Genomic DNA, 14,058 nt, shown 5'->3' with positions numbered 1-14,058 from the left:
TCTTTACGTTCGCATGTCGACAGGAGGAGGCGGAGTCTGACTTCACAGTGAGCGACTAAAGTGTCGTCAGTGTCACATGTGTGTGACCATGTTTACAGTTTTCTCCAGGATTCTGATTGGCTAGCATGGCTTTATGCTTCTCGTTACACTGCCCCCTGTAGGTCTGGCAGCTCATAAATGGTAAATGGTAAATGGACTACACTTACATCGCGCTTCTCTGACGACTCAAAGCGCTTCACAATGTCTTCTCATTCACCCATTCACACACCAATGGTGACAGAGCTGCCATGCAAGGCGCTAACCTGTCATTGGGAGCAACTTCGGGTTCAGTGTCTTGCCCAAGGACACTTCGACTATGGCGGGGGCGGGGATTGAACCGCCAACCTTGTGACCGGAGGACAACCCGCTGTACCACCTGAGCCACAGCCGCCCCACCCTAACAATGTGTTTATGCGGGTTTGTGTAAACGAAGATGTTTTTGAAAGCGATCTGGTGAGAACGATGTTATTTGTGAGCACGTAGATCCGTTTTTGTGAACACCGGCTACGTGTGAACGTGGCCTCAGTCCATGTTGGTGCTCTCAGGTGTTCTGGTGGTTCTATCTTCATCCCAGGATGGATCCGTTACTTCAGGAGGAACAGAACACGGGGTTCCACCTCAGACAGCTGATCCTGTAGTTCAGAACCGTCGCCGTTCTGCTGTAGAAGGAAAACGCTCCACAAGTCCATCAGTCATCACAGGTGAAGTTCGGTGGAGGATGTGGCTTCAGCGTTCCCTCATTAAACGGCTGATTCAGTAGAAGCGTCCTCCTGCAGACCTTTAACTCTCGGTGCAGGCTGCTGTAGACAAAGATCCTAAAACAGTAAGAGCTGTGTGACAGGAGCAGCCGGCAGCAGGCTGAAGCTTCGATGGCTGCACTAAAACACTGACTTCTATTAAAATGATCTGAATTCCAAAGAAAATTATTTTAAAAAATGTTCAATAAAAACGTAAAATTTGCAGCTAAAGTTTTAAATCTTGTGAACCCTCCAGTATGTGTGTTAACCTTCTTCTATGTTATATTTTCTATATTTTTTATCTCATTTTATTTTATTTTACCTTCATTTATACCCTGATATTGTCTCTTTGCTTTGTTTACCCCCTCTGTTGAATATTCACACTGCTGTAACACCTGAGCTTCCCTCCTGGGATTAATAAAGTCCGTCTAAGCCGCTCTGAGCCGTCACCTTGACCAGACGCCTGGTTTCCTCCCAGTCACAGCTTCCATCCATCACTCAGCTCCTCGTCGTCTCCAGGAGTCACCTCCAGTGAGGATGTCAGAGGTCAGAGTCAACAGCAGAGATGCGTCCAGAGACGTCCTCCTGACCTCAGCTGATGATGTGTGATGGAGACACTGAAGGAAGTAAGAGCTGCGTGGAGGGTTTCTGCCTCCGTCTCCGTCTGAATTACACTCAGGAGCAATAATTTGCAGCCACTCAGCCTCCACAACAGCAGCAGCAGACGTGCAGCTCTCAGCCTCCGTTTGACTGATATTAGTCAAATTGCGTCATGCGCTTTTAAAGATGACTCTCTTTAACTGCAAGAGGGTGTTGAAAGGAGCGTCGGGCCTCAAAGGAAGCTTCTCCTCCAAGGTCATCTCGTGTTTTAACTCCAATTTCAATACTTTATGAGCGTGACTGTAATTAAAAGGATGGGGTCAGCTTTCTGATTTATTACAACAGAGCAGCCGGCGAGGTGAGGCCACTTAACAACTCCTCTAAAAATCAGCCCAACTTCGCAGGAAGTGAAGCAACTTTCATCTGGTTTAAACGAGTCTCCTGACGGGTTCCACGAACCGGACAGTCAGCTGGAGTTAGAGCTGCTGGTCCAACTCACTTCCTGTTAAATGAGCTGAGCTGAAGCTTATTGAGGCCACGACAACACAGTCAGCGTCGTCCGACTCACCTGCAGCTTCTCCAGAATTCTCCAGAACAAAACTCCAGTTGAAGCGTTGCTGTTTAGACTTACAGAACCTCCAGGAGCTACAGGAGCTAAAGAACCTCCAGGAGCTACAGGAGCTACAGGAGCTGTAGGAGCTACAGAACCTCCAGGAGCTACAGGAGCTACAGGAGCTACAGAATCTCCAGGAACTACAGAACCTCCAGGAGCTACAGAACCTCCAGGAGCAGAGCATCGCTGCACTGTTCTGCTGCAGAAAGACGCCTCCTGATGCTGTCTGGAAGTGAATAATCTGCCTGAAACCTTTGCACAGTTTCACAAACATTCATGAAGCACCGGTTTGGTTTCCTAATCTTAGAATGGTCTGAGCAGCAATGGAGGAACAATCCGATGAGAACTTTCATTACTCAACACAACCCAGAAATACTGTCTGGTTCATGTGCAGCGTTTGGTTTAAACTCACATTTGTTTCTTCAGATTATACGAACCAATCCGGTAAATGAACACAGGAGGCTGCAGATCAAGTGACTGGGTTGAAACCGAGAGGAATAAAATCAGCATCCGAGGATGGAAGGAAGGAACGAAGATCAGAGGGAAAGTTCTCAGAGAAACGAAGCCATCGATCGGAGAAAACCAGAGCTCAGAGGAGAAGGAGGATGGGGAAGAAGAGGAGGAGGATGAAGAGGAGGAGGAGGAGGAGGATGATGAGGAGGATGATGAGGAGGAGGAGGAGGAGGAGGAGATGTAAACAAATGGAAAAGCTCAGCCGGACACGTTAGCGGGCGGCGGGTCACCAGGTATCGACCAGAATGAAACTAATGATGAAGACGGCGGTGGAAACACATTAGTCACCGTCTGGAGGAAGGTGTGGGCGTGTTGGTGGAGAACAACCAGTGAATCCTGCAGAGAAGCAGGTTCTCACAGCGATGCAGCATCAGAGGACCCTAATCCTCATTATGTGTTTAATAAATCTGCTGCACGCTCATGTGATGACGTGCATGAGAAGCATTTATGATATTAATCCTTTAAAATTTAGACAAAATCGTGTTCAACCAACAAACTTCCAGGAATCATCGACAGTCAGACGGATTGAATCATTTAATGACTGAACACAAGTTCTGAAGTGGATTATTTACAGAAATTAGGTTTTCCAACCAGTATGTCCTTAGTGTTTAAGTGTTGGTGACCTAATTACTGTAATTATAATTACATTTAATAAACTAAGTCGATCTAATCAGGTTTTGTTTTTTGTGTTTTTATTTTTATTTTATTTTAATCTTGGAACCAAAAACAACTAATTTCAGTTTAAATTACACAGAAAATGAAGTTGATGCAACATCATCATATCAACCATCAGAATAACGTCTGCAACTTTAAAGTTTGATCTAAATCAATAAATCTGACTTTAATGAAGCGATCAAAACCTGAACCACGTCTAGAGTTCAGAGCCGCTGACTTTGGAGTCAGATGAGAAGGTTCTGAGCTAAAGCAGAGCTGCTGTCTGATCCTGCTGCTTCCTCGGCTAACAAACACCAGCAGTTCTATGTTCTCCATCGCTCAGGAACAACCACCACACTGTGAAACCTCAGAACTCAGCGTCGGGTCAGAGGGACGGGTTTACTTCTAAAGAATCACCAAAAACACACCAGTTATCTCCAGAACCTCTAAACACACAATAACATGTCAGATTAGTCCCTGAACGCACCGTGTTCTGTCAGAAAAAACGACTTTGGGTTCAAACTGTGATTCTAAAAACAAAGAGTTCACTCTAGGTTCTGGAAAAAAAAAGTTCTGTGTTCTGTGGCAAAACCAAAAAGCCACGACTCCTGAAAACTACTTCAGAAGATATATTTTAATCTGTTATTCCCGATAGTTAAGGTGTGAATTTGGCTTCCCTGTTAAAATGTTGACTTCAGGCCAGAACTGAATAAATAAAGAAGAATTACTGACATTTGTGGCCGCGGTACTTTATAGTTTAGAGGACATGAACAGAACCAGGTCCAGTGTTCAGACTGAGACACCTGGATGGATGTAGAACTGATCTGGTGTCAGGTTCTACCAGAACCCAGATGTGTTCTTCCTCCTAAATGTCATGTGTCTATCTGCTGTACTGATGAAGTTCTGAGGCTCAGAAATGATGGAAAAAGTCCATTAAAGTGATCCATCTGGACCCTCCTCTGTGGACTTCAAGGACCTGGAACTCTGGAACATTCACAGTCTGAAGGCAGAACTCTGGTCAGTAGATAAAGGTTCTGCAGATACAGAACCAGATGTTCTGAGGAGGTTCTGGAGGGAGAACTCATAACGATGGTTCACTAGTTGTTAGTTATGGAGTGACATGAGTTGTTCAGACGCACTAAAAGCTCTCAAAGAAGTTGAAACATGAGAACCGTTTCCTAAAAACGTGTTTGAGCTTCACTGGGTTCAATGTTCCGTCTTCACTGTAACACGTGACCGATCCGTTCAGCTCGTTGACACATTTTCTCGCTGCGAACACAAACAACGAGAACCGAGCGACGCTGCGATGATTCAACCGGCAGAAATCCTCTCGTCTGAAACGTTCCCTTTACGTTGTGCGAACGTTTCTGTTCTCTGGACTCCTGAATCAGGCGGCGCTCCTCCTGGGAAGCTCTCATACAAATTCATGGCGGCTCCTCGTCTCTCTGCAGGCAAATTAACATTAAATAACACATACATGAATCCTAATCCTGCGCCGCTCACATTATCATTGGGGATCACCGGTCCACATCCATACATGTCCGTCTGCAGCCGCTCCTCCCGCGCTTTGGACAAATTAGCATTGCTAAGCGCTCGTGTCCCGACATCCCCCGTCTCTCCACAAACACCTCCGTCTTTGTCTTTTTGCTCGTTTTTTTCTCGCCGTGCTCAAATTAACTTTGGGGATCGCTGAGAACATGACATGAACCTTCGTTTTCCTCCATCTTTGGGGTAAATTAGCAGAAGCAAACGGCGTCCCTGTTTCAGATTCTGCTGTTTTCTTTCCCTTCAGACAAATTGACATTGACGCCGACGCTCCGTCCGGCCGCCGCTGCTCGGGGAGGCTCGCTTAGAGGTTTGCAGAAAGTCAAAGAGAGAGAGAAAAAAAAAAGAACAAAAACCTCAAATGTGGAACTCCAATTAATTTAAAGCCCCCCCTCCCTCCATCACCAATCAGCCAAGAATAAATCCGCGGCAGATCTAATTACCGAGCCGTCTCCGAAGACCCCGGCCGCCGCGAAGCCAATCTTCAACTCCTTGTTTGAACAGGCTGATGAACTGAGGGACTCGATGGATATCAAGTCATTTTGTTTAATTTATAAATGGATTTTCCCCTAATACTTAAATTATCATCAGCACGAGAGAGAGACGGCGGCAGAGAGAGCTCCGAGGAAACCGCTGGGAAGGTAGGAAGTCCTGAACAGGAGGACGGAGGGAGGACGGCACCAACCAAACAAAGAATCCCACCAGGACTGTGTCCTTTAGCAGTTTACAGCGTGGAAACACATCCAAACATACAGCAGAGAAACGAGCTGCGAGCAGAAACATCCAGATTCATTTAAATCTGAACCCCAAAAACCCACCAGCTGCTGTGGAAAGCACATTTTCTGTCAACAAAATCCCCAAAATGACCATTTATCAGCCAGACGATTTAAAAACTGAAAGATTTTGATGGTCCTTGAATGCATCATGCAGCTCTCAGCGGGAAAAATAATCACAAATAAGCTCACAGTTAGAAAAATGTCACAGAAATCTCATGATTGTTTTAACTACATTGAAAATCTGAGCTGGAGATCACATTATTCTGAAAGTCTGGTTTAGAAATTTGTCAACAACAAACCGTCCTCAGCTGAGACCAACAGGAAGCATCCCGAGTCTGGCTGGTACCCACCAAGAGAGACGCGACACAACCACGGAGAGATGTTAAACTATCATGTAAAGATGTAAAACCACCACATAAAGATGTAAAATGACCATAAAACACGGAAGCTGACAACAAAAACACACAACACGACTTCAAAAGGATGCAGGACCAAAAACATGCCAAACTACCACATTGAAGGTGCAGCACAGCCTCTGAAACATGTAAAACCTGCTCTAAAAAATGCAAAATGATGGCGCCTGGATAGCTCAGCGGGTAGGGCAGGCGACCCATGAACAGGGCCTACAGTCCCCGACGCAGCGGCCCGGGTTTGATTCCACCCAGCGGCTCATTTGCTGCATGTCATTCCCTCACTCTCCTCCCCACGTTTCTCTTTCACTGTCACTATCAATAAAGGCGGAAAAGGCCAAACTAAATCCTTTAAAAAAAATAAAGAAATAAAAAATGCAAAATGACTCTGAAAGATGTAAAACTACCACAAAAAGACACAAAACTGCCACATAAAAATGCAAAGTTACCATGAAACATGGAAACTGACAGAAAAGGTGCAAAATGACCACAATAAGAGATGCAGCGAGCCCTAAAATGGTGCAAAGCAACCTTTAAAAGATGCAAAATGAGTTGAAAAGATGCACAAGAAAAGGCAAAACAAGCATAAAGGATGTAAAATGACCACAAAAAGTTGTAAAAGCACCAAATTAAAAGATGTAAAACTACCACAGACGCTCCACACCTGTTTGACCAACGAGTCCAAACTGTGATAAAACCCGGTACTCCATCCTGAGGCTCTGGTGGGAACCTCGACCAGACTCCGTCTCCTTCCAGTTCCTCTTTAACTGATCGGTTCAGCTCAGATTCTAACTCAGCGGCGTTCTCTTAGACGCCGTTCATCTGAGTCCAACAGTCGCTGCTTCAGTTTCATCCAGTGATTCAACATCAAACCGGCCCCAACCTTCAGTCAGAACCACTCAGAGGAATAAATGCTTGTGGTCCTGATAAAGCACAGCACTGACTCTGCACACTTTGAGGACGTTGCTGACCTGAAGCTGAGACCTGAAGACCCTCCGCCTTGCTGCCCTTCTCTCTGGTTCCAGCCTGACCCGAGGCTCCACTGCTCTGTTTCTCCTCCTCCTGCCTGCTAACCCTCCTGGTCTATCCTGTGTCCGGCTCTCTGACCGGTACCGACAGCTCGACCGTCCCTCCCGGGTCCTACCTGGTTCGGGCGTCTCCGAGTGCGACGACGACGAGGCCGAAGAAGCTCCGTCTTCGTTCACGGCTCCCTGCGACAGGCTCATGCCTCGGCCCGGCGGCAGCTTCATGCCGAGCTGCTCGGCCATCTCCACGTGGTCTCCGGGGTGGATGTAGTCGAACACGCTGCTGCCCGTCAGCTCCACCTGCACACACAGTTCAGCACAGTTAGTTTACCGCCTCATCCTGCTCTCCTGACCCAAGAACACACGGAGGAAGGACGAGCTGTGGAGGTCGTAGTTCTGTTATCTGGATCTCATCCTGTAACACTGACACCTGCTGAAACAGTCTGTAGTCCGATAACACAACACAAAGCACGTTGAAGGTATAAAATCAGTCCATCTGCAGACAGAACCTGATCGGATCCCAGCTGCTCATTATGTGGTTTCATTCTACAGAACAAGGACGTAAACAAACGGACGGAACCAGAACTAGTCAGAGACGTGTTCTGTCAGCAGGACGATGGAAGGTTAGTTGACTAAACATCATGTTGTTATAGACGATCACTCTGGACCAATAGAGAAGAACAAAAACCAGACGTCTGAGGAACACACCTGATCTCAGGTGCTATAATAAAGATGAGCTTCAACTCATGCTGCCTTTGTCTTCTCTGTATTTAATAACACTGAAGTGCTGTGAATGCTTCCAGAGTTGGTTCAAATAGTTCCCACATGCTCACAAACAGTTGAAACAGAATAAAACTTGGTCAAAATGACTTTAATATGTGCAACATGACTGTAACTCTTTTAAACTGACTCAAAATTTGCCAAAATTACTTAAATCTTGTCCAAAATGATCCAGTAATTGCTCAAAAATGATTAAAACTTGTGTAAAATAGCAAAGAAATCATCAAAAATGACTTAAATCACAAGATTTAAGTCATTTTTGATGATATTAATAATCTAGGAATTCTTCAAAATCTCTCAGAAACTGAACAAAACGACGATAACGTGTTTATAATGAGCCAAAAATCGTGCAAAGTGACTGAAATCTTGTCCACAATGATCCAGTAATTGTCTAAAATGACTAAACTTGTAGAATATGACATGAACTTGTGAGCATGACTCTAATCTCGTCCCTGATCGTGTAGAAACTGTAGAAACCACTCAGAACCGTTTGTGGAGCTGCAGAACAGCAGCTAGGATCCAGACTCTCCTCCTCCTCCTCGGCTCGGCTCTAATCCGGCCTCTGTGGAGAATCGGCAGCGTTTTCTCATTCTTATGGAAATGCAATAAATAAGCTTGTTCTTATTAAATACATACAGAGTCCCTTCACCTTAAAGACTCTCATTAGCACCGATAGAAGCGGATTTGTCTTCGTTAATTGGGGATGAGACGAGGGAGCGGCGCCAAAACTGTGGCGTGACGCCGCACAACTACACACAGACGCACAAACACACACACAGACGCACAAACGCACACAAACACACTCGTGTCAAGGTTATAAATACACACAAACACAATCAGAGACGCTTTCAGCAGCAGCAGAGTCTCTTTAAGGTTTGTGGCGCGTCGACAGGATTGTGCACATTTGTTTCCACGTGTTAATCTGGTTGTGTAGCAGCGTGTGTGTGTGTGTGTGTGTGTGTGTGTGTGTGCAGGTTTTTGGGGGTCCACTGGGACAAAGGGGATTACATGGGTGTAATCCCTTTAATAAGAAATCCCTTTAAGGCAATTTAGTCCCCTCATAAAATCTCATCTGGAGCAGAAAGTGATGATTAAGAAACGAGGCTGATCACTGAGTCACACACACACACACACACACACACACACACACACACGGACGCGGCCCCGTGCGCGGCCCCGGTGCACCATGGGAGTTAGTGTTCATGTTTACACGTTACACTGCTAATTGGATCTACATTGTTCTCCGTCGCAGAAACACGTCGACTTTTAATCAATTAAAACTTGGCAGAAGTATTTTACATAAAGTCACTGGTGGAGCTAATTACACAGCAGGAACAATGCGGAGCAGAAATTAGACATCCAGCAACACGCTAACACAATTATCACACGGCACACTGGGAAATAACACGTCAGCCCCGCTCCGATTACAGCACGGCTCACTCCAGAACCGAACAGGAGCCGGTTCTGCTGTCGGCTCTGTACGTCTGAAACATGAGGAAGACAGAAGCTTGTAGAGTCCTGTCAGTATAAATACCTGCCAATACGTATAAATGCTGATATGATAGTTGATTTAAATACAACAGAGCAGTGTCAGAAAAAACATCACGTCTGTAAAAACCCTGATGTCTGATTATTCAGGGCTGTGGCCTGATGTAACAGTCAACAAGTAAAACAAGCTTTACCGATTTATTCAATATTAAGTTCAGAAAACAGAGGAAACCTGTGAAATAACATTTTGAATTATTATTATTTAGGTATTTACCATTTTTCAGTCCTTAATACACATAAATCTGTAAAACAATAATGTTTTTTAGATGATTTAAAAACAGTTAAACTGGAATTTTATGGTCAAATATTGTACAAGAAGTAATTATTAATAATTATTTTTCAACACTTTTTACTGTGATTCTGTTTATTATCTGTAATTTAAAAAAAACCCTAAACTAAATAGGGCAAATCTGTAAAATAACAGTAAACTGTTAGAGACTGTTAAAACCTAAAAAACTACAAACAGCAGAAGTAAAAAGAGTTTTTAGTCCGACTCTGAAGCACAAAGCTCCACGTTCTCCAGCAGAATAAAGAAACAGGAAGTTAGGAAGCGTTCAGTGAAGATCTGAAACCTGCAGCTTCACACGTTCTGGCTTGAAATAAGGCTTCTTTAAATGTATTTATTTTAACTTTTTGCTGCAAATCAGAAACGCTTCAGCTAATAAATACTAATGAAGGAGTCGTACAGTGACGTGGAGACAAGCAGCAAACTGACGGACTCCATCCAGATGTTCCAGGTGAACTCTAGTAACCCGACGCTGCTGCCCACTGCGGATAAAACAGAACCTAAAGTTTCTGTCTGCTGCACATGTGGAGGACAAACTCCAACATCTGCCTGCATCAGTGGCAAAGAGCAATATGTTTACTTGGCAGATAAAGTGACTCTGATTTAACGCCCACACTTTGTGCCAGTTTCTGTTTCCCACCCAACCACGTGTTGAAGATGTATGGAGACCTGGGTTTTTTAATCAGCCCCAAACCTTGGCAGCCAGCGCCGCCATACATCATGTTATCCTTCCAGCCGCTAACGCAGAGGTGGGCCAAGAGATTTAATACCATTATAATGCGCTGCTTCCTTTTCCCCACAGAGCTCAGTCAGAGCGGGACGCCTCAGACGGCATCCAGACGCTGAAGGACGAGTCCACACGTCTGCTGTGGATGTGGGTCAGACGGATCCACAGACGTGACCCGAGAAGAACCTAAAGTCAGCCCAGACTGGTGGAGGATGAACCGGGAGACCAACTGAGCATGTGCAGAAATAAGAACATGTAGAAATACGAGAAGCCAAAGTCCAGCTCAAAGAAAACAGAAGCTAAATGTTAAGCACTGATCAGGAGGAAACGTTCCTCTGAACCAAACACATGACGTCACACCTTCAGTCTGCTGAAACCCAAACCACTACATTTACGTCAGTGTCTCTACATGTGTGACAGCGTCCTACGTTCTCTGGGAGATCTCTGTTCTTCTACCCAACCCTCCACAGCTCGTCGACATCTATCATCCACAGACTGTGAGAACAGGAGCAACCATCAGATGTTTGACTTCCTGCTGTTTGTTCTGTCAGGAAATATCACCAAGTTTGAGCCTAAAGTCAAAACCACATTATTCTAAAAAACATCCAAACAGAAACCCTTTAAATGGACCAGACTGAGTCTTTCAGCACAAACATGAAGCCACGAGTCACATGACAGAAGTTCAGGGTTCTGATTGGACTGTGAGTCCACAGAATGGAGACCAGGATGGAACCAGATAGACGTGGAGGTAGTTCAGGATGTTCAGCCTGTGGAGACGATGCTGATCCTCCAGTGTTGGAAACATCTGAGGAGACACGTTGATTCTAGTTTTACACTTTTGCACTTCTTCTCTCTGGTCTCTGTGGTTCTGAGTCCTGCTGACAGAATCATCTCTGGGTTCTCTCTCCTCCTCCTCCTCCATGTTCTGGTTCCTCAGAGTTGCAGGACTTTAACATGAAGCTCAGTGAAGGACCATGAACCAGGAGCTGCTTCAGGTTCAGAGGTTTAACCCAGAGCCAGACCCAGAACCCAGAGTTCTGGTTCTGCAGCAGCAGCAGCGGATCAGAGCAGCTGCAGCTCTGACTGATGCCTCGGTGACCTCCACGGTTAGAACTCCGTCGGCTCCGTTTGAGTTCTGTTTGTCTGCTCACAGTCTTCAGATAAAACTTATTAAAACACAACAGCGTCTTTATCGCCGCTCGTCCTTCCAGACAAGGACGCGAGTGACAGAAGACAATAAGAGTGACGGCGATAACCAGCCAACACAGAACCGGCCGACCGCTGGAGTATCTGTCCTTCCCCTTATCAGGAGTGCGTGTGTGTGTGTGTGTGTGTGTGTGTGTGTGCTGTAATTACTGCAGGTGACTAGTCGCTGCTGCTCACGAGTGTGTGTGTGTGTGTGTGTGTAACCTTTATTTAAACGCACAAAGAAGAGAAACACTGAAGTGAAGAGAACCACACCGATGACTTTCTGCTGCAGCGACACACGATGACGACGAGTCAGAGACGAATCAGACAGACGATCATCTACAGACCGACACCAGCTGAGATCAGGACATGAAGAACAGCAGGTGGATGGATCCATGGTTCTACTAGAACCCAGTCTCTGGTCACACTTCACCACCTGTTGAGGCTCTAACATCAGTAGAACCAGATGTGGTGAAGTTGGACCAGACAAGGTTCTGGTTTTTATGCCCAAACGTGTCCAAAAAGACTGAAAGCCTGTCCCAGATGACTCAGAGTTGTTCGTCTAAAGCGATTCAGAATGTGTCCAAAAGAACTGAAAACTTTCCTAAAATTACTCACATCTGCCCAAAATATCTGGAAACGTGTCCAGAACAGGAGAAATATTGTTCACAATGACTAAAACTGGTCAAAGCGACATGAATGAATAATTACTGGGCCTTGAAAATGAAATAAAGTGTAAAACCTCCAGGCGGGCTGGTGCTGGTCCAGAAAGCTCCTGTCAGTGTCTGTCTATGGATTGATCCATGGTTCTATTGAAACCCAGTCTCTGGCTGATCTGAACAGAAGCTCAGAGTGGATTTTACGGTTTGTTCTTCAGGAGAGCTGAACTTTCTGTTTGCTGTGAAGTGACTCCACCAGATGACTTCATTGTCCACCAGCAGTGAGGATCGATGAGACGTTTACAAGCTGCTGGTTTATAAAGTTTGTCTGGTGCTGATCCAGTCTAACTTCCTTCACCGTGTCCGGCGCCGCTGGTCTCAGAACTCTCTGGGTTCATAAACAATGTGTTCTAATTGTGACCTGATCAGTCTGAACTCTGCCCAGAGGAGGCGATTGATGGATCCAGATCAGAAACACATCAGGAGGTGTCATCAGCTGGTCTCACCTCCGGTACCGAGACACCGTCAGGTCTCATCGCTCTGTTTTCATTACTGGTGACTTCTCATGAGATAAAAGCTGCAGCTCAGGACGTATGAAAAATAAAAACATCGCTTCAGCTTCGTTCAAAGGTACAATTAAATCCTGGAAACAAACGAACAAACAAAAGTGAAGCGCTGGATTCCCATTAATCACATTTTCACTCTCGGCGTCACTCGTTAATTAACACGGAAGCATTTTAAAGCCACACACACCTCGAACAGTGAAACACCTCTGTGTGACTTTGCAAAGTACTAATCAAATAAATTGATGTTGGCTCGCAGGGTTCAGAATTAATTACAGCATTAAACATTAGCTAAGTGGGGTAATATTCCAAGTTTGATAGTGTATAATTACTGTGCTGCTAATGATTCATGGGGCAGCGAGGAGAAACCACGGACACGAGCTCTGCAGCTCCATCCAGAACCAAAGCATCAGACGCTTCACAGACCTGCACTCGCTCACCACGAGGTTCTGAGACGGAGCTGTGAGCAGCTTCATGAGATAGAAGATCACAGAGATGTTCAGCAGCTCCTCGTGTTCACTGAATTCATCCAATCGCAGAAACAGAACCATCAGAGCATCAGAACAACGTAGAATATAACGTTAGAGAGCGGCTGACTCTGAAACCATCAACACTGAGCACCTGTTCAATGAAACAGAATAAAATAGAACAGAAGTACTTTATTTATCCAGACCTGGGAAATGATTTCAGTACAGCAGCAAAAAAATAAAAAGCACCAGATGACAAGAAGAAAGGGTGAAAGTGAAATACTATTCTAAAACATTTAAATAAATACATAAATAAAATTTAAAAAATAAAAATAAACAAATAAACTAACTGTAACAAATGTGCAAAAAAGATATACAGAAAATAAAGTAAATAAGAGGAAAACAATAAATAACTTCACTGTAAAGAAGGAAAATCCCCAAAAAACTGCAAAATCAGGCAGAAAAATACTCCAACGCTAAAAAACTGTGAAAACAAATATCAGTAAAATCTGATATTTTTATCTGATTTCAAGACAGTAAAGCAAACAAACATTATCAAAGAACAGATTATATTATCATCTGTAAAACCTTCTGCTCCACAGGCAGCAGCTCACCCCACAACAAAGTCCAATAAAATAAAATAAAATAAAATAAAATAAAAACCCCAGAAAAGCTTAAAAAATAAAATAAAATCCTAATAATAATCTGACTCTAATCTCTGATCTGCTGCAGTTTTTTTATTTGTTTGTTTTTTTGCTGGAAAAATCATAAAAATATAAAATATGATGTTAATTAAATGTGAAAAAAAACACTGATTCATTCCACATTAAATAAAGAAGAGACGAAAAATGTTTCTGTTGTACTGTGTGTGTGTGTGTGTGTGTGTGTGTGTGTGTTACTTTGTGTCTGCAGCTGACAGCACGAGTGT

General features: G+C 44.4%; 1 protein-coding gene across 1 annotated transcript in view; it reads right to left on the bottom strand.

The window, feature by feature from the left end:
• The window catches only part of npas3 (neuronal PAS domain protein 3), a 221,600-nt gene that overhangs the window by 48,507 nt on the left and 159,035 nt on the right, over positions 1-14,058 (bottom strand). The window contains exon 6 of the mRNA XM_008284886.1: positions 7,032-7,212. Within this exon, the coding sequence (XP_008283108.1) occupies positions 7,032-7,212 (181 nt within the window). The remainder of the gene's footprint in view (positions 1-7,031; positions 7,213-14,058) is intronic.

Source organism: Stegastes partitus, unplaced genomic scaffold, assembly GCF_000690725.1.
Source record: "Stegastes partitus isolate 25-593 unplaced genomic scaffold, Stegastes_partitus-1.0.2 Scaffold378, whole genome shotgun sequence".
NCBI classification, from domain to species: Eukaryota; Metazoa; Chordata; class Actinopteri; family Pomacentridae; genus Stegastes; species Stegastes partitus.
The sequence above is the reverse complement of the archived record's forward strand: the minus strand, read 5'-3'. Positions and strand labels throughout refer to the sequence as shown.